The sequence below is a fragment of the Halichoeres trimaculatus genome, unplaced genomic scaffold (assembly GCF_033239565.1).
Source record: "Halichoeres trimaculatus isolate MK-OKI-2021-1 unplaced genomic scaffold, fHalTri1.1 fHalTri1_scaffold_19, whole genome shotgun sequence".
In the NCBI taxonomy this organism is placed as follows: Eukaryota; Metazoa; Chordata; class Actinopteri; order Labriformes; family Labridae; genus Halichoeres; species Halichoeres trimaculatus.
The window spans coordinates 12131596-12151712 of record NW_027437197.1 but is presented as its reverse complement, the minus strand read 5'-3'; the positions used below and the strand labels follow the sequence as shown (position 1 = coordinate 12151712).

Genomic DNA, 20117 nt, shown 5'->3' with positions numbered 1-20117 from the left:
GAAAAGCGTTTGACCTTGTCAACTAAAGCATGTCCACATTCAGACTTCTGGTGTAACAAGTGTGAAAATTAATTGATCTATAAAATTTTCCTTGAACCATTTTGAGTTAAACCTCAGCAGCATTATAAAATGTCACTGATTAAATCTAGTATTTGTAAGCTGGCACCAGTGACCATTCCATACATGTCTTGTGTTATTGCATTGTGGATTTTTATTTGAGGGCTCTTTTTATTAGTTAAATGTAGGGATCCGATTATCGGGGCCGATATTTGGCATTTTCGGGCATATTGGCTTCAGCCTTTTTTTTTTTAAAATCCAATGGTGGATTAGAAACAAATTTAAAACTGGGTTGTTGCAGCTCTGATGCAGCCGCTCCACTGTCTGCAGTCACTACTCAATCCCCAGCACTGTCCCACCCCCAGTAACATCTGATTGGTTACAAGCAGAGCCATGGCTTAGGTAACGGCAAATCAGGAATGGAAATTGGGAAGAAATTTTTTACTGTCCATTACCATGGGAAAAAATATTTGAATTACTTTACAAAACTACGGAGGATGTGCAAAATTGATTCTTTCAAATTAAAATCATATATAACTTTTTACCGACAAGGAAAATATATAGTCACATAGTGACATTTGTTTTGGAAAGATGTTGAGGAAATGTGTTTAGAAACTGGCTTGTCTTTAAAATTAGATTTTGTTTCTGTACTTTTGGGGTAAACGATTTATCTTTAAGGCCATAAATAGATCTTCACTTGATATTATTTACTCTAAAAGAGTTATTCAGCGACATATAGTTTTAGAAGGTTATATGGTCGAAACTGACAATGATGCCAAAAAGTATGAAAGGAGATGGGAGGTTCTCAAAGATTTATTTTTGAAAATGTAAATTTAATTGGTCTTCAAACATACTTTTTTTTTTGTTGTACGATGATGTATAGTTATGTGTGGGAGGTGAAGGTGAGTGGGGTGTATCTTGTGTTTTTGTTGTATTGTTTGTTTGTGTCATAAAATTTAAATCAAAAGAAAAAAAAAATCCATATCGATCTATCTCTAGTTAAATGTAGGGATACTCTGATACTGATTGGTGGTATTGATTAACTTTTTTGATGGTAAACATTTAAATATTTCGTAGTTTAAAAAATATTAACTTCAGTAAATCCATACTTTTTTTTTTAACTTTAATCCCCAAAATTACCAGTCTTACCCCACAGTAGAGCATGCAGGTTAACACTGGTATCGAATCGGTATCAGTGTTGGTCAATACCAAAGCCCAGGTTTTGGTATTGGCATCGGCATTGGTATCGGAATCAGAAAAGTACGATCAGTGCATCCCTAGTTAAATGTACAGACACAGAACCCCAAGGTGTCAAATTGATGCTGTATACTGAGTTATGTGAACGAGACTCTTAACCGTAGAGGTGTCAGGTAAAGATCTTAAACCCAAATGTTTGTTATGATCCAAGGTCACTTCTTAGAGATTCCCTCTTCCTTAAACACGCTCAGGTGATACAGGTAATGATGATGATATTAGTGGTCTGACTTCCCCGCTCTCTGAGGCCTGAAGGTCTGCCTGATCAATGTCTACAACTGTATTGCTTATGTGTATGTGTGTGTGTCTGTGTGTGTGTGTTTGAAGGACTGACCCTGATCAATGTGTGTTAAAGCCTTAATGAGGAATCGATTGGTTGTTCAGGAGACTTCTGCTGGACACACACACACCTACACACACTGTCCATCCATCTGCAGTAACAGGGCTATTACTTGATAACAGAGGAGTCAGTCATCCTCCTGACTCTGTGTTATCTGCTTCAGTGACTGACTACAGCTGCTTTAACTCAACATAGGTGTACACACAGATGGTGAGTGTGTTTACTGTGTGGTCTACGCATCAATGAATAAATTCATTGCTTATTTTTTTAAAGTGAATTCATTAGCTATTGATGACATTTAATGAATTACCCAAGGCCCTTTAAAGTGTTGATATGGGTGTTTCATGTTATTTTTCTTCACCTGTCAGCTTGTTAGTAAGAAAATGAATCAGCTGATGAATCAGAAACTGCCATGCCTCTTGGAAAGTATGAGTTCAAAGCTGTTTTTGACAGTCAACAGGTTTGACTCAACTTCCATTTCCTTAAAAAGTGCAAAACATTCCATTTTTACTTCCTCAAGGCTAACTTAAAATACATTTTAGCGATGGATTTCACTAAAAATGGTCAAACAACTCACATGACTGGACCAGGAAGTGTGTGTGTAAATATATTCATGTGTCCTCTCAAAGTGTACAGTTTCAGTTCTTCTTTAAATGTTTTTGCCACCAGTGATTTCACTTCCCTTCTGAACTACATAGAGTGTCTTGAACTGCAGTTAACCTTACAAAAACCTTTGTTCAGGCAATGATTAAAATGGCTTTTCAACAAATACAAAAAGGGATGACTAAAAAAAGGATTCTCAAATTAGACCAAAGTAGTATTTACAGACTTTTTCAGAGTGTGGACAGCTTCAAGTAAGGAAGTCAGACCTGCTTTGAGCTCCTGTGATCTTGTTTCCATGTGTTTGTGTGTGTCTGGACTGTAGACGCTCTGTCTGCTGCTTAAGGCACCCCTGATGTTTGAAAGAAATGTGCAGGTGTAAGAAGACAACTCCTGACCCAAAGACTTGGAGGTGTGAAAGGCAATTAAAACCAAGACAGACAGAAGGAGCAGGAGCCTGGGAGGAGGGGTGGAAGTGTATCTGTATACAAACCTTTTCCTTGGTTCACGTCAGACTGCCTTTAAAGAGCTTTCTCACACTCCTACCCCCCTTACACATGTACAGTCACACATGAATCCCTCCTGAAGTCACATATATTACTTCTGACTCCTTCCTCCTCAACTAAACCAACAATTCCTCTTTACCTTGTTACACATTTTGGAACCAGCATTTCTTTATCGTTCCTTTCCTGTAAGCAAAGACAAAACATCTCTAAACCCATTGTTAACAAGAGAATTTCAGGGAGAAGTGTGGGAGAAACAAAATCAGAGGGCTTGTCATTCCCCATGGCAAGTCTCAGAAAATCTCTGATTAGTTGCAGTGAAATATATGAGAGAGGGTGAGAGAGGATAGGATTAAACAGTTTGTTAGAAGCCGTGTGCCTCCTACACAGAGACAGATTGGAGGGAACCTCAAAACCCTTCTATGGATCCGTCTGAGCACATGGCCACAGGCTCTGTGTGTGCATCAGTGGGTCTCTTGTGCACGTTTGTGTGCCGACTTCGTGCGTCTCTGTGTTTTTTTTCCTAAAGGCACAGGGCTGTAGGGAGGGAGGAAGGGATGGAGGGACACCTGTCTCTGTCTGTCTGTGGGGAGGAGTTGGCGGGGTGAATGCAGTGTCATGTTCTCTCTGACTACCGCCACAGTGTGCCGGCTAAATTTGAATTCTGTTTCTCTTTATTTTGGCGCTGATTTCACACTTGAAAATGGGGATTTTTGGAACGGCTGCCACAGTGAATGAGTCTTGTATAATGACAGCCCCATGCTTTGTGGGACAATTTTTGTGATTCTTTAGTGAGGCCCAGCCCATGATTTGTAAATCAGAAGTGCCATCAAAGCCCAGTGATCCACTTGAGGATGGAGGTTGTGCTTGTGGGGGATACGTCAATCAAACTTACACAAGGAGTCTTAACCCCCAAGGACTGAGGGTTTATTCCTATGTGGGGAAAAAGGCTTAAGGTTGACTTTTTTTAAGTTATAGAGAATCGTGCTGCGAATTCAGAAACAATACACGCAAAAGCCTGAAACAAATGCAATGAAAGGAGATAAAGTATGTGCTGCAAAAAGATGAAACTACTACTCTAACAAGGGCTGAACGATTTTGGAAAATAATCTAATCACATTTTTTTTAGGACCAATATTGCAATTGCAATATGGGGGGGGGGGTGGTATAGACTTGGATGTCAGTCCTAGTTCTTAGTTTTTATTTATTTATTTTTATTTGTTTTTTCATTTTTTCTGTAGTGTACACTTGTTGACATTTTACTTCTTCCATCTGTTTCCTATCTTCAGGAGAAACAAAAACAAAACAAAACAACAAAAAAATAAATAAATAAATAAATAAATAAAAGCTGTATCTCATCCTCCACTGTAAATGTCAACATTGTAAATAAAGAGCAGTTTTACATTCAGATATTCACAATTTCTAATATCCGTTCTGTCCCCCTTCCCTGCCTCATCCATCTCACCCACACATTGGCTTTTGGCCACTGCTTATGCGCCTGACAGCCCATTCCACTGAGCAAAGAGGAAAATAGGGCATGTAAAGGAAAAAAAGGAGAGTAAATTTTTCTTTTTTTTAATGAAAACTTTGGAAATTGAAACACTGAAAACTAATCAAGGGAAGAGTGAGCCTGGAGAAGAAAGAAGAAAAAAACAAATCCTGCCTGGATAGGGGTTGCCATTAAATAAAGTTGTCAGAAGAGAAAGGAGGAGGAGGAAACTGACACAGGGATAAGGCATTCTCCTGGGGAAATATGACAGGGACTGGGAGATATACACATGCTTACATACCCACACACTGTGGACACAAAGTAGACACACAGCATGATGGGAGAGTGGGAGGTGTGTGACCCTCATTATGTCAGGGGCTTGCTCACCTGTCAGAAGAATTGCAGAAAACACACACAGACAGACTTGAACCATTGATGACTTGAACCAACAGTGTTGAATATTGCTCAGGAAATGACAGGCCTTTGAGTTTGTGCGAACAAGTTAAAGGGGAACTTATTCAATGTGTCTGAAGTAGCAATAAGTCACCAAGAGCTGTACTTTTCTATTCCATAGTAAATGAAATTTTCCTTCATCAATCTGCCTGATTGTGCAATTCTAAAGCAAATATTAATGCTGGGCCTCAATGAAAGGTCAGACAAAAGTAAGAAAGAGGGGATGCCTCAATGTCTTTTGAGGTAGAGAAATGTTGAGAGCTCGATAAATGAGCACTTAACAGCACAGTGGTCACAGCTGATCAATAAGACACACAAAGATGTACAAAAAGAGGCCAGCCATAGTTTTCTTTTAATGTAGGATGCCTTTAATTGAAAGTTAATCGACTGAACTCTCAGTTGAACCTTATAATGTCTTCTTTTATGGCTCTCTGTTCAAGGAATTTCTTACCAGGAAGCTATTTCAGAGGCGGGCAGGTGTGTTCCTTGGTATCCAGACACTGAGGCAACACCCCTGCTGGGAGTCCGGAGACAGAGTGTGACATTTGTGGTCAGAAAACATGAAAGAAATGGGAATGGAAATAGATTTCATGCCAGGAACTTCCTTTTAAGGGTAGAAAATGTGCCAGGCAGCTCCTCTGTGGACATGAAGGGTTAAGAAAAACATTTGGATATCATCATGCATCTTTGGTGCTGTCTTGTAAGAATGAAAAGTCAGAATGATTTGTCAGGAGGATTGATATCACCGATAATGTGTGTTGAGTCATGATGTAATGAGAAAGTCTATTTTCATTCTGAACAAACATGATTGGTAATGTTTCACTCTTTCATGGATGGAAAATCGTGTGGGATATTTCTAAGGAAGGAGGAATCAGGAAAAGATGCCAAGGCTAACTAAATTTGCTTTAAAAGTGTAAAATGTGAATTTGTCTGAAGACTAGCTGCCCTCAGGCTGCGTTACAAACATTATTGAATTAGACCTGGGCACAGATGTAAACTAGAGTCATTTGTTCCACATCAATCCCTTTTCTAGCTTCAAAGGCTGGAGGGTTCAAGTGCAGTTCAAAAGACTTTATCATCACATACATTCTCACACTCTAGTTTGACCCTGTATAACACAAAGCAGAACACCTGTGGGTACATTTTCCTGTCGTATATCGATTTCCTTGCACCATACAAAGCTCATTTGGCTATAATTTCTTTTGAAAGCATTGCTTTTCTTTGAAAAAAAATCACTTGTAATTTGCTTTAAAAGTAACAAGCAGGAAATGAGGTAAATTAGTTGTGTGAGATTGGGAATCAGTTTCCCTTTGAATCTTTAATGCAGTGCACATGAGACTCCACTGTTTCCTTGTGAGAGCTGAACCAGAGGACGTCATTTAACATTCACACTCTCCTTTTGTTTGCATTATAATACGGTTATAATCCATAAAATAGTGTTCAGTAGAGCGTGAAGCTGGGAGCAGTTGGAGTGTATAATCACTCCATTAGAGTACAGTTGTAGAATTTGTAGAAGGTTCCTCTTCATTTTTCATCATGCAGGTGGTTCTTTTCCTCCTCCACCATCTGCGTGCAGCCAATGTCTTCTGCTGCATTCATTTAGATTGAGTGACACCAGTGATTCAGCTGATGGTTGCTTTGCGTTCTAAAGTTGCAGATGGATTCAGATAATTAGCTTATTGGTTCTGCTTTGAAGCCAAATAAAATTCAAGCCAAGTTATTAAAACTGTTTGGAGAATTGAATAGTTCTCTCCTCCATGAATTGAAGTCTCTTCTTCACTCTCAAGTGCGTTTAAGACAACTTCATATGTACCTGTCTCTATGGTGATGCAATCTACTGAAAAAGATGAAAATTTAAGCCTACTCATAAAGTAGTGTCAAAAAGGTGTTCAGTAGTGTCTGTTTGTCCTCTGCAGGTACGATTATGTGGAGATCCATGATGGGAACTCGGAGTCAGCTGATCTCCTGGGGAAGCACTGCAGCAACATTGCCCCTGCACCCATCATATCGTCAGGGCCCTCACTCCACATCAAGTTCGTATCAGACTACGCCCACCAGGGGGCGGGCTTCTCGCTGCGCTACGAGATCTTCAAAACCGGTAATTTTTTATTTATTTATTTTTTTCTAGAGACACTTCTTTCATTTGAAATATTACTCTGTTTATAGAGTTGAGATTATCGCTAAACGGTCCATCATATGATAAAAGGTGTGGCTAAAAACTTAAGTTTCCAAATTCCAGAGATCATGTATAATACTCCACCAAATGTCATGCAGTAAATCAAGTGTGTCACAAGTAAATATTGGATTCTTTATATTTAACTCTAGTAAGATTAAATAGGATATCAAAACATGTACACATCCTTTTTCCTTTTCTGCCACTTATCCCTTTGTTAATGCATGTAAGCAAAAAAGAGAATAGATAAGGAAACAGATTTAAATTTTTAAATGTTTGAAATAGTTTTGGTGATAATTTAATATTGAATGCACATAAGTTTTGCCAAATATTTTTCTTAATCACCTCGAACTTCTCGGGGCCCTTCCTCCATTATAAAACATTTTTGAAATAATTAGAAATATTTTCTCTCTGGGATTAAGTGGCAGACTATCTCTGTATTTGAGAACCCGAGACTCAGAAGAAGCTCACAACCCCAGTCAATGACCCTCATCCATGGACAGACTTAATAAAAGAGAACATGATATTTGAGGGATTGCACCTTTATAAATGGGCTATTAGGAGCTTTATTACAAGCTCCTCATAGAGGACTCAACATGCTTCATTAGGTGATCAAGCCTGCTTCATCTCCCTGCTGTCACTGGAGACTGTGAGTAAGAGACATGAGACACAGCACAGGACCCTGGAGAGCCCTTTAGACCGTCCAGGCGAGACATCGCTCCCCTTCATGGCACTTTATGTGTGTGTGTGTGTGTGCCTGACATGGCTCCCCTTCACGCTGCCATGGGTCAGCCAAAGCGAGACCAATTGAGATCAAGGGCGAGTGGGACAGAGGGGTGCATAGTGTCGGCCCCACAGCCATCTTGTCCCGTTCCCCCTGAAAGCATTCCACACATGCCTGCTTAATTGAGTCCTGAGCCCCGTTCCCCTGAGACACACACATACACGCACACACACGCACATACAGAGGGCTGAGGTTACTAACACAACACGTGCGGTGTTTCTCGCTTACTGACACCAGCCTGTTGGGATTTCTTCTGTGCTCTTGACACAGTCCACCTGATGGACTTCAAAACAACAAGGGTGTCAGTGTTCACACCCCAGCACCCTGGGGAGAGAAAGACAGATATACAAGGGGGAGAAAGATTGTAATCCAAAAGACTGACTTTGGAAAAAAGAAAAAAACAACAACCATGACACCTTATAAGTGCAGGTTTATGTTCTCTGTCCTGTTTTTATTTGCCCTTTCCCCAGTCCAGTCAACTTTTAGAGTTAGCTTTGAATGTTTCTGTTTCTTATTGAATATTTAGGGAAGGGTTTTATCGATGCAAGGTGGTAGATTATACTCTACCCTGAAATGGCATACTCCATACTCCAAAATTACCAATTAAAAATGGCAGTTACTGGATTTCAAATACAACATATTTTCACATGATAATAATCTTTATCTAATTAGTTTTTGGCACTTTTTCCTGAAATGGCATTAACACATCAGTTTCATGTGTGTGAAATCCTTTGTTTTACCAATTGTTTTAAAGCAGACCTCATTTAATGCTATGGGTAAGGTTGAATTTGGTTAAAGCATAAAACTATTTTTTAACAAGTCTGAGCATTATACTGTGTAAACTTTGTGTTGATGCTATACTCAGTTGGTCGTCCATGCAAAAGAGATCCCTGACTTTCATAGGACTAGCCATGATCGGCTACTTGGCTTTTCAGGGCCAGATACACATCTTTCCTGAGGCTGATGTTCTCTAAGCCAATGTATATGAGGGCTTTAAATGTAAATGTGAACAAATGTTGTTTTAGGTCATTTGCTGAAACAGCAGATGCTGTCATTATTTTTGCTTGGGCAGTCTCTCTGTTAGAGTGAATCTTCCCCGGCTGGCTACAAACATAAAAAGAAAGTCTTCTGCTTTTGATTCATAAAACCATAGAACAGCGTACAGCCTTTCCTTAGGTTTCTCTTTGTAGTGTGTGTATAAATGTGTATTTGTGTGTGTTTGAGATCAGTCTTCCCTGGCAGTAATGATGGCGCCATTTGGAAGATTCAAGCTGTTGCCATACTGCTAACAAGATCTTGTTATCCTGGAAGGTGCTACTGAACGTCTGGTTGTGTGGGTGACTGAAATTTGTGTGTGTGTCAGGGTGTGTTCATTTGTGTGTTGTACATACAGTGTACCTTGAGGCAAACTGTCGAAATATGTATCTATCTCTGCTACCCCTGAACACGAGTGACAAAAAGTATCTTGTCTTCTACCCTTTCCTTTCTTTTGTTCTAGTCCACGGTCTCTACTTTCTTGCAAATAAAGCTGTAAATAAAGTCTGTCGCTGCCAAACAGGGTGAGAAACAAGGATGGAGGAGTTTGTAGTGATGCTTTCAAGCACTGCTCTAGTTGTGAGATTATCAGTTGTATTGCATTGTTACAAGTCTTTATTTTGGCCTTTTTAACTCTGTGGAAATATAAGTTGCTCATTGTTTCTCAGTTGTCCAAAGGCTACTTAAATCAAAGCACAATACCTAATGGAATTACAGAGTATATGTGGGAGGAAAGAAATCAATCTGCCCTGTAACAACTATTGCTATTTTCTGTTTAAATATTTAAAGTCTAAAAGAAGGAGCCTTCCACACTTTGTCCCTGTGCCATGTTGCTAGGGGGTAATCATGGTTTTGCCTCCTGATTTCTTCAGCCCCTTGACTGAATATTTATGGGGGTGGGGAGGGGGGGTCTCTGCCACAATCCCTCCCTGTTACTGGGGTATTTGGAGCAATGAGGAGGTTTGTGCGTGTGTGTTTGTGTGTAGATTGGATGAGATTGTTCCCCCACTCTCTGGGTGTCCTAATTATCCCTCAAACTGACCCGTCAGAGATTAACAATCTAATCAGTCTGGATATGACACACAGAAAGAAACGGAAAAACAGTGCTGTAAAAGAAAAGATTAACCTGAACCATATATATTTATACCGCCGTCATATTTTATAGAGCTTTAGTTATACATCTGTATAATATAATAAGACACGCTTAGTCCTGTATTAGCAAATACAGTATGTGAACATGAACAAAAGATTCATGCATGCAAGTAATACACACGGGAACCAATGGCCAACAAAAACTTACAAAAACACAAACAAACTACGAACAAATACCCATGCCACGCTTGTTTTTGTTTACAGAACTGTTGCTATGGGTACTGTAGTAAAATTCCAGCCAATACGAACAAAGACAGCAAATGTAGCAGCCAATCAAAAGCTACTGTCTAGGCAGGGTGCCCCCAGCTGTTATTGTGACCTAGAACTCACCAGACACACACACTCACTCACACACACACACACGCACACACTGATGCTGACAGGATGGCTAGTCACCAACGCAGGGCAGAATGCACGTCTGCCCGCACTAACGGTAACTCCTTTTTTTGGAGGGGGGTCACCATGAAGGAACAAGCTTTTGACCCAAATGAAAAGTGAGGCCCCATGGTGCAACTGTGTGAACAGATTTTTTTAAAGCAACATATTTACACACACGCATATATGTGCACACAACACACTCCTCAGGCGATGTGATGTGAAAGCTTTCGTGACAATCATTCCAATGACTACTGTTGTTTGTATTGTACCAAACGCCTGAAGGCAGTTCCTCTTTGCCTTTGTCCGACTACACAGCAAGTTTGTTTACTACATCGTCCACCCAATCACATGTTTAGCCCCGCCTCTCCTCTGAAGTTCATTGGTGAGACTGGTTACTGATCAGAACAGATGAAAAAGGATACATGCTTTTTGGAAGATCTGATGTTACAAACAGCAGAGCAAGGAACTGGTTTCTAGTCTGTAGCTGACCTTTGCCCTTTGTCTTCACCAAAATGTAGAAAAGACTTTATGGAGGGTGTTTTTAGCTGTGTTTTTTTGTTCTTTTGTTCTTTGTTTTTTCATTCATTATAAGTTGCATTTTGAATATTTACAGCCCCGTTGTGAGGAGTTTTAAACTGGTTGTGAAACAGAAGTAAATCAATACTTATGACTGTTTCTGACCTACAAAAGCAAATGAGACCACTAGGAAAACAACACTGAGGGGCGGTTTCTGACAAGATGACCTACAGTTCTCTGAAGGAATTCTTTTCACTTTTTTCCCCTTTTTTGTTGCACATTTTCAAGAAAAATAAGAAGCTTGGCTTTGCCTACAAGAGGCAACAAAATCCTCTGAAACCTTAAGTTTCTTCAAAGCAGTTTTGAAAAGAAGTTTGTTGACATATTGCCATAATAGGGACAGAAACAGTGAAAAACATATCAAACTGCATTTTGGAGCATTTCATGGAAAGATTTCCCCACATCTTTTTAAATAAGCAAATAAAAGAAGTTTAGAGTCAGAACAGAAAGTGTTCAAAGATGCCTCAATTCAACCTACGTACCAAATCTATTAGAGGAGCAGAAAGTATTTCTGTGGTTGAATCATAACAAGCTAGTTTGGAGCTTTTAGCAAATTGTATAAAGTAAACCAAAGTGGTAAGTGACTTGTTGCGGTTTGATCTTATCTGTCAGTGCTAAATTGATTTAATAGAGAGTGTGTTACCAAGATAGATTCCTGCTGTGATTCAATGACAGTGGCTTTGCTTTTGTAAGAACCTGTTATGTGTAAGAGTATGTCTGTCGGTGAAGTCTGCATGTAAGCTAATATTTACATTTATCTGTTTCTAACACAGATGAGACAGAAAGAGAAAGGAGTCAGAAGAAAAGTAGGTTTTTGTCAGCCAGTGTACCTCAAACACACACTTTTTAGATTTACAGTAACACACACACACATGCAGACTTTTCCTTGTCTACCAGACCAGTGAGCCATAAACACCAGCGCCAGATCTACCCAGCAACACTCACACACTCATACACACAGCCACAGCCACACTCATTCTTACTCATACACCACCTCTGACCCTACCCCATAGTGAAACACGTGTTTCCTTTGAACATATCCACTACAGACAGATGGGAAGTGAGGAGAAAAGAATAGGAAATGAGACAGTGGGAGGGAATTAGGAATAATAGAAGTGTGGAAGATGAAAAGATGTACGGGAAGATGGTAAAGAAAGAACAGCAGGGGAGGAGGGCAGAAGAAAGACAGGAGAATAAAGGAAAGAAAGGGAAGGAGAAATGAATGAGGTTGAAGTTGAGCGGGACAAAAGGGAAGTCCTGGAAATCAGACAGATGGACAAAGATTACAGGGAGCTCTAGCTTTCAAACACAGCTCAGATATTTGAATACAGAGTTGTTTTTTTTTTTCTTTGTATTTGAGGAATTAAGGAGAGGACAAGGTGTTGACTGGGTAAGATGGTGTGAGAGGGGACAGTCCTGAAAAGGAGAGACAGGAGAAAGGAGGGCAGAAGTGTTTTTGTGCTGTTCATGAACATGAAGTAATGAGAATGGAATAAAATCGCTGCCGGCAACAGAACTGGTCAGGCGTTCATGCTACACACTCTCTCACACACACACATGCTCATAGTCACGCAGACTGGCGCGATCCAGTGACTGACTCTGCAGGGGGGCCAGACGCAAGGGGAACCCCGTGAGAGACAGTGTGTGTCAGCATGTGTGTGTGTTGGTTGCATCTGAGGTCAGTGCACAAGGGAGAAGGTCACAATAACAAGCAAATCACGCTGGAAAGTGGGACAGAAAAACAGGGAAACGGACAATCTGGTTGACACTTAAAATAGATGTTGCTGTGGAAAAAGATGGTTTAAAGGCATTTTGATAGATCAGCCAAAGAACTGGGGAAGGGAATTGAGCCTGTTTTAATTTTAGCCATTTGTCAAAGCTGATTTGTAACACAGTCAGCATAAATCAATCAAATTATACTACTGACAAGCTGTATCAGAAAAGTTGTGAGTCAACTTGAGCTAATTTTAGAGAAAAGTTGCAGAGACTGAAAAAAAAAAAACAAAGGACAAAAGTCTGCCTGCATTTCACAGCATCTTTCAGCCCACCAACCGACTTCCTCTCTACTCATGCTGGTCTAAAGTCACAGTTTCTATGGAGATTATTTTCCAAACTAATACATGTCATTGTGGTACAATGGACACTACTGACAGCAGTCTGAACTAAATTAATTTGCATGTAAAACAAAGAGATAAAATCGAAAATCACACACTATTTCAAAAACATGAGCATGGGGCAGAAGTTTTATTGCTGACAGTGTAAAATATGATAAGACTTACTTTTATTAAAACCTGAAAGGAGACATTTTATGTGTCAACACCAGCAAAGAAACAAAAAAGACAGCGTACAACATGCACATATAGCAATAAAGTGATTGTAAAAGGTGCACAAAAAAATGAATAATACACCTGCATGAAGACTTTTAATGCATTCAGCAATGCCTCATTTCTCTGCAGATGTGTAGCTCTTTTAAGTATCATCTGTGATCAGCACTTCCAGGTCACCATTATTTGGAATGCACAATTTAAAGAATACATAGAAAACAAAACGCAGCATGCTTTTTAAAGATTAAATAAGTTCCCAATTTTGTCCACCGCCCTGACTTTTACCATTCACTGATTTAAAATTTCCTTATCCGTGGTAAAAGTCACACAAACCAAGGAAAGACAATGGGGATCAAGTTTGTTTGATGTAAACAGTTTCTCACAGTCACAACTGTACATGTAATTTTAATAAATTCACTCATATTATAACTGCACTTTGCATGCCAGGATACACACTCTGTCATTGTACTGCACTCACTTTCTCCTCATCTACTCATGCAAGCACGCAAGCACAATAGCAGACACCCAAACAGACTGGAGGGAAATGGGTTATCATAAGAGGCTTAGACAGTGTGTGTGTGTGTGTGTGTGTGTGTGTGTGTGTGTGTGTGTGTGTGTGTGTGTGTGTGTGTGTGTGTGTGTGTGTGTGTGTGTGTGTGTGTGTGTGTATGTCTGGGTATTTGGTCATACATGGCTGGTTAGACTGGAATAATAGTCCAGTTGCTTTTACCGTATCCCCTCTGTAACCCATAGTTGTGTGTGCGAAAGTATTAATAGAGAGGGTATTACTGTTGTTCAGATATGAAGAGCTCCAGATTACCCCCTGATCACTTTGTGTGTGTGTGTGTGTGAGAGAGAGAGCGAGAGAGAGTGTGTGTGCTCTTATGATAATAGCCAAAGCTTCTCATAACTGTTTGACCACCGGGTCATGATACTGTCAACAGAGTCTGGCTGGCTCCTATTTCACATAAATATCACAAATCATTGCACTTGTTCACCTCATTTTCTGTTTAGCACTTAATTTTTTTTACTGGATCTTAGGTCTGTCATTGATGAGGTGAGCTCTAGCCCAAACAGTCCCTTCTCTCTGGCTCTACTTTTGTGGGTCTTGTGGTGGGCTAGGGTAGGTCTTTGAGTGCTGCTGCAAAGCAAGATGGGTTGTGTTGCATCATGAAAAAGGTACTACTAATGGTTGTGATGGACAGTAAGAATTGGCATCGAGAGGGGGTGTTGTGGGCCTAAATTAGGAAAACACTGATGAAAGTAGTGGGGGTTGACCTCTTCCCATCTTTGGCTGATTATTGAGGCTGATATTTGACATTTGGCAGATTATCTGTGTTAGGGATTTAATATACTCGTGGATAAAATTAACAAAATTGACAGTGTGCTTCTTTGGCCCTTAACCCCTAAGGGTCTAGTTTTTTCACTACTATGTCTCAGTACAATCTGATTGGATAGACATCACTCAACTGTGTGTTGTAACTACTGAAATTGTTGCTGGTTAAGTGGCAGTTTCTATTTTTGATTTTAACATTTGATAGAAACATTCAAAGTCTTGTTTTGGGGTTTTTAGTATTCAGCATACCACATTTTTCAATAATAATAATAATAATAATAATAATAATAATAATAATAATAATAATAATAATAATAAAATATATATTTTTTCTCACTCTATATCTGGGATACCAGTTAATGTTTTCATGAACTTTAACTAATTGGTGCAAGTATTAGCCCTGAAAAACCAAATAAGTCCATCCCTAGAGGGTAAATGTCCTCTTGATAACCCCAGTGACACACTGCCCATCTGGAAACATGTAATGAGCTCTATGGCTTATCAGTGGAGTGTTAATATGAGGCCATGATGGGATGGTATCTTCACTGAATACTCAATATTCAAAAGAGAACTGTCTTTTAGAGATACAGTACCTTGCCCAAGACATGTATGCATGTTTCTGCTATGAGTGACAGAGTTGTCCTGGAGGCAACAGTTGAGAGGTGACTATTTTACCTCTTGAAAAGTCTGCTGGTAGAATTCTTTCATTTCCATGCAGCTGAAACTCCAGAACCAGCTGCATATCAGTGTTTTTTTACTCCCCTCACAGAAATTTTAGTTATATCACTCAAAATTCTATCAAGGTTAAGTTACATTTTCAGCATTTTAAGTATTCATTGTGAAGTCGGAGTTAATCTCACATACCCAGGCTTTTATCTAGTCGAGGAAACTGAATGAGTAATTGTTCCATTTGCTGTGAGTTTGAAAGCACCCTTCTCTTAAACATCACTTTCGAGTGTCTGTACTGAATAGAGTTTTTCCTGGTTTGAAGTTTAATCCGAGCCTACACTCTTTGAATATTTTTTGGGGGGTAAAGGATTTTTGTGGTTTCTGAGAGGTCACAGTCTTATGAGGTCACACTCTATCAATGTCAGACTGTTATGTTTCTGGTTTTCCATTCTATTTCATTCGTCTCTTAATACACATTTCGTCTTTTTTTCCCTCACAGGTTCAGACTGTTCCCGCAACTTTACCAGTTCCACGGGTCTCATTGAGTCCCCAGGTTTCCCTGACAAATATCCCCACAACCTGGAATGTTCCTTCATCATCATTGTGCCCCCCAGCATGGATGTCACGCTCACCTTCCTCACTTTTGACCTGGAGAACGACCCCCTTCCTGGGAGTGAGGGCGACTGCAAATACGACTGGCTGGAAGTGTGGGATGGGCTCCCAGGAGGTGAGGCATGACAGAATGGATGTGTTTCCTTCACTTACTCAGGGACAATGAATTTTTGATAAGCGTTGATGATAATGATCCTGACAAAGATGTGGTACAATCATTCAGCCTCTTCATGAGTCAATACTCTGAGCGAAGTTAAAATATTGTGCTTTCTGCCCTGCCTACATCATTATTGACTTAGGTGGAGCAGCAACTATTTTAGTACCTATGCGTTGGTAGATGAAAGCAGAGCTTACAGGCAGGATGCTGGCACCCACTGTGGAGAAACAACATAAGTTTTCAAGGGGAAAATAAAAAAAGTAGCTGAGAGGAGGGAGAAAAGAAGGGAGGTGAGAGGAGGAACAGTAGAGGGTTGGGATATTTCTGGTCTTGCTGCTAGGAGGACTGGAAAAGCTTAGAAGGATGAATCTGAGGCACAAAGACCTTGGATCCAGTTTAAAGAGCTGGAAAATGTAAAAAGAAAAGATGGGCTGTGGAAGGGCAGAGAGAAGTCCTCTACTGCTGGGAAGACTGGAACAAAGGAAGAAGATGTTGAGATGAATAAATGAAGGTCAGGGGACCTCTGGTGTGCCCTCAGGAAGACGACTGGGAGGAGAGAGAAATAGGTTGAGTTGAAAAGAGTTCAGCAAGAGGAGCTGGAAACAGGAAGGGAGGTTTGTTTTGGAATACTATATGTTCTGTAATATCTTGAACTGTGTCACATACAATACTTTTTGTAGCTATACATTCTTAGGAGGCTGACTATATTGTTTCTCAGTTGCTGCATTCCAAAACCTCAGAAATTACTCTGAGGTGCTGTATTTGAAGTGGTGGGAAACAGAAAGTGTTTCTCTTCATTATAACTGTGAAATGAATGTAGCCTGCGGGGAAAAGTCAAGATGGTCAGAGAAGGTACAAGAAAAAGGCCAAATAGAAGTAGAGCAGAAGAGAAAAAACATGAAGTCCTGACACTTTCTTTTCAAGGGATTGAATAGAACACAAGAGAGGGTTAAGACTTGGTTTGTCCATTTAAAAAGTGGACAGAATTCTGCACTTGCTTCAGGACAACCCTGGTTGAAACGTTTTCCCATTTTAGAGATTAAATGTTGGAAGCTGACCTTTTGAGGACAAAATCTTTTTTTATTTCAACTGAATGATCAACTAAACACATGTGTGTTACTTTGATTTGTCAAATTTAAACGAGAAAATATGATAAGATATATAAATTAAGAACTTATTGAATTAGAAATGAATAACCTGCCTAAGCCTTAGATGTAAGAGAATCCCCATGTATTTAGATGTGTTTCCTTAAAAAATAGCCTGTCTCATATTTGGGTCAATATGAAGTGTCCATTCTCCAAAAGTCCAGACCCCTTCCTTCCAGTCTACATCCAGTAACATTTCCTCTTCTGCATACCCTGCTTCAATATGGCTGGAGTCCATGAGAGGACAAGAGAAGTTGGCAAATAGAGTACACCTAGCCTTGAGGAAGACTTGAGTCACCTGTAGGTAGGCAGGAAAACACAGGCAGGGTCAGGGATCAGGAAGTCTGAACATATCTGCCTCAGATTCCATTTATTACTCTCTCTTTTTTTGCATTGGGATATTTGTTCTCTAGGTGATTGACAATAAAATTGATCATGATAAAAAAAGGGTCTTCCAAAAGAGGAAATGAAGATAGCTAGAAAGGAAAACTGAGCTTTAAGAGAAAGAGAGGATGAAAGGCTTCTTCTCTGAGTGATGGGGGAGAGAGTTTAAGACAGATAACAGGATGAAAGAAAGGGGCAGGAAGGTGAAGTGAAGTGGGAGGAGGGTGAAAGGGAAGGAACTGTGCAGGATGAGAATGAGAGGTGAAGGACTTGGATTCATCCTGAGCAAGAGTGTGGAGTCCTGATCAGGAAGGGAGGATGAAGAAAAAGACCCCAAGGCTAAAACAATGACCATGTACTGCACATATAAGGTTAAAGGTGTAGGTTAGTAAGAGGAGAGGCTGAAAGAGAGGGAGTTAAGAATTTATTTATTCAAAGGAAGGGTAGTGCAGAAACAGAAGATGAACAAACGGAGAAGTGAGCTTTTTGCTAAGAGAGAAGAGGGAATGTCATGCGCAAAGGGTCACACATTGAGTTTGAACCATGGCCTGGGCCTGCACCTTAACTGCCCCTGTGCTCAAGGTACACAGTAGAGGCTGACACTTTTTGGGGGAAATCCTGTGGGATTCCCGCAGGATGGGAGTCAACATTGCTATTAATCACGGGATTGGGACAACACAGGATTAAAAGTTAACGGGAGCAGACGGTAGCGTGAACCAACCAGAAAAATATAATATGTGACATGCACTGCCATTTTGAAGTTTATTTCCAATAATGGTGTGCTCCAATTGTACTCAAAGTCGGAATTTCTGAGTCCAGAGTCGGAACGCTCAACTGGATTGCCCCCAAGGTCGGAATTTCCGACTTTCGAAGTCCGAGTACCCACATCACCCCAGAGTTCCCAGTCAGAAATTTCACTTCAGGGGTAAATAGTAATCCATCTCCAGTTGTATTCTTTATATTTTTGAATTTCTGACCAGTGTTTGTTGCAATAAATCGTCTGTATCCATAGTATTTTCCGATGTCTATATACAGAAACACTGCTGTTATGACAAGGTTTCGGGAAAAAATGTCATTTCCACTCCTGACTTCCCAGTTCCGAGTATAGAACGTAGCATATGCCTACACTGTAACACAAGTGAGAAGAACTACACTTCCCAGAAGCCAATGGTAATCTCAAAAAGAATAGGGAAAAAAATCAATCAAATTCAATTGCCTAAAAATTCAAAGAGGGGGAAAAATGGGAGCGGTACAGGATTGGGAGTTGTTCTGAGTAAAAGGGGGATGAGAGTGGGGGTCAATTTTCCTGGAGTGGGGGACGTGATTTTTTTTGTGGGAGTTGGATGGACAGGAGTGAAAACCCACCCCTGTGTCATTTAGGTATTGGTACTGAATTAGGTAGTTTTATAGGTACTGACTGAATTCTGTCAAAAGTACCGGGTACCGATTCACGTAAAATCAGAAGGTTCTGTATTTAGGTACCTAAATGTATCCTTTTGACTGTGAGGGAGTGGAAGAGTGGGTGATTTTCCATACAGGACATGAACACAGCACTGCAAGGTAATAAATTGAAGAATATGTTAAATTGAAAAAAAATGTGTATTTTATTATTAAACAAATGGATATTTTCTACCACATAAACACAAAAAAGTACAGAAAAATTGGTACTGTTAGATACCGGTACTGATTGCCAGGTACCGGGCATCGGTGCCTTATCGTTTCAAATGTGAAAGGTACTCACCCCTAGTGTCATTTGCACACAGTTTAACTGCAAAGCCAAAATGTTGCCTCAGCATCACTCCTGCAGTGGTGTAGCTTGTGTGTGTGTGTTGCTTTGCATGTTTTCAGGATCAAATAGGTCTTCTACAACCAAATTCACAAACACAGTCAAGAGAGACTTCTCCTCTCTCCTATTCTCTTCTCTCCACTCCTCCTCCTCCTTTTCCATCACCACTATCAGTAAAGAGTTATTACTGTTATTTGCTCTAGAGCCCTATTTCAAACATCCACCCGTTCCAGAAAGGAAGAAAAAAAATCAATACCACTGATCGATTGTTGGCTATTTTCTCGTCTTCTTCCTCCACAGGCCTCTTCATGTGTGTAACTGTTAGTGTAAGAGAGGAGTCAGAGAGGAACAGCATGAGTCTACTATCAGTGCACTCGGCCCTTCACACAAACACACACACATGCAGACACTTACACACCCTGGGGCTCTTTAATCACACTCATCTGTTTGTGTTGACATGTACAAGTTGTGGAATCAGAGAGGAAGACAGAGGAGGAATCACTTAGATCTGTGGATTTACACACGGACAAATAAAGCATGTATGGTACACACTGTTAAAACCACTTCACCACCAGGGATAGAGTGGATAAATGGAGGATAGAAAGGTGATGACATGAGAGGGTGGAGTGATGAGCAGCTGTCAGTGGAGGAGGGAATCAGTGATATAGATGAGTGGAAAAATACAGTGAAACTAACGAAGGAGGAGAGAGACAAATGTGAGGATTATGGGATAAAAGGATTTGTAAAAGAATGAAAACTCAGTGTACCGTTTTGACACCTGGATGGGAGAGATCTTAGTAACGTAAACAGGCTGACAGCTTTGTATCATAGGTCATGTAAAAAATAAAGAGCTGTAAATATGACATAACAGTAGAAGGCAGGAGTTTATCAGACTGATTATTAATCCAGT

At 40.1% G+C, this 20117-nt stretch overlaps 1 protein-coding gene across 3 annotated transcripts in view; it reads left to right on the top strand.

The window, feature by feature from the left end:
* The window catches only part of LOC141807958 (neuropilin-2-like), a 106181-nt gene that overhangs the window by 23587 nt on the left and 62477 nt on the right, over positions 1-20117 (top strand). For all 3 annotated transcript variants that reach the window (XM_074694170.1, XM_074694168.1, XM_074694169.1), the window contains exons 3-4: positions 6613-6794; positions 15623-15850. In XM_074694170.1, the coding sequence (XP_074550271.1) occupies positions 6613-6794; positions 15623-15850 (410 nt within the window). The remainder of the gene's footprint in view (positions 1-6612; positions 6795-15622; positions 15851-20117) is intronic.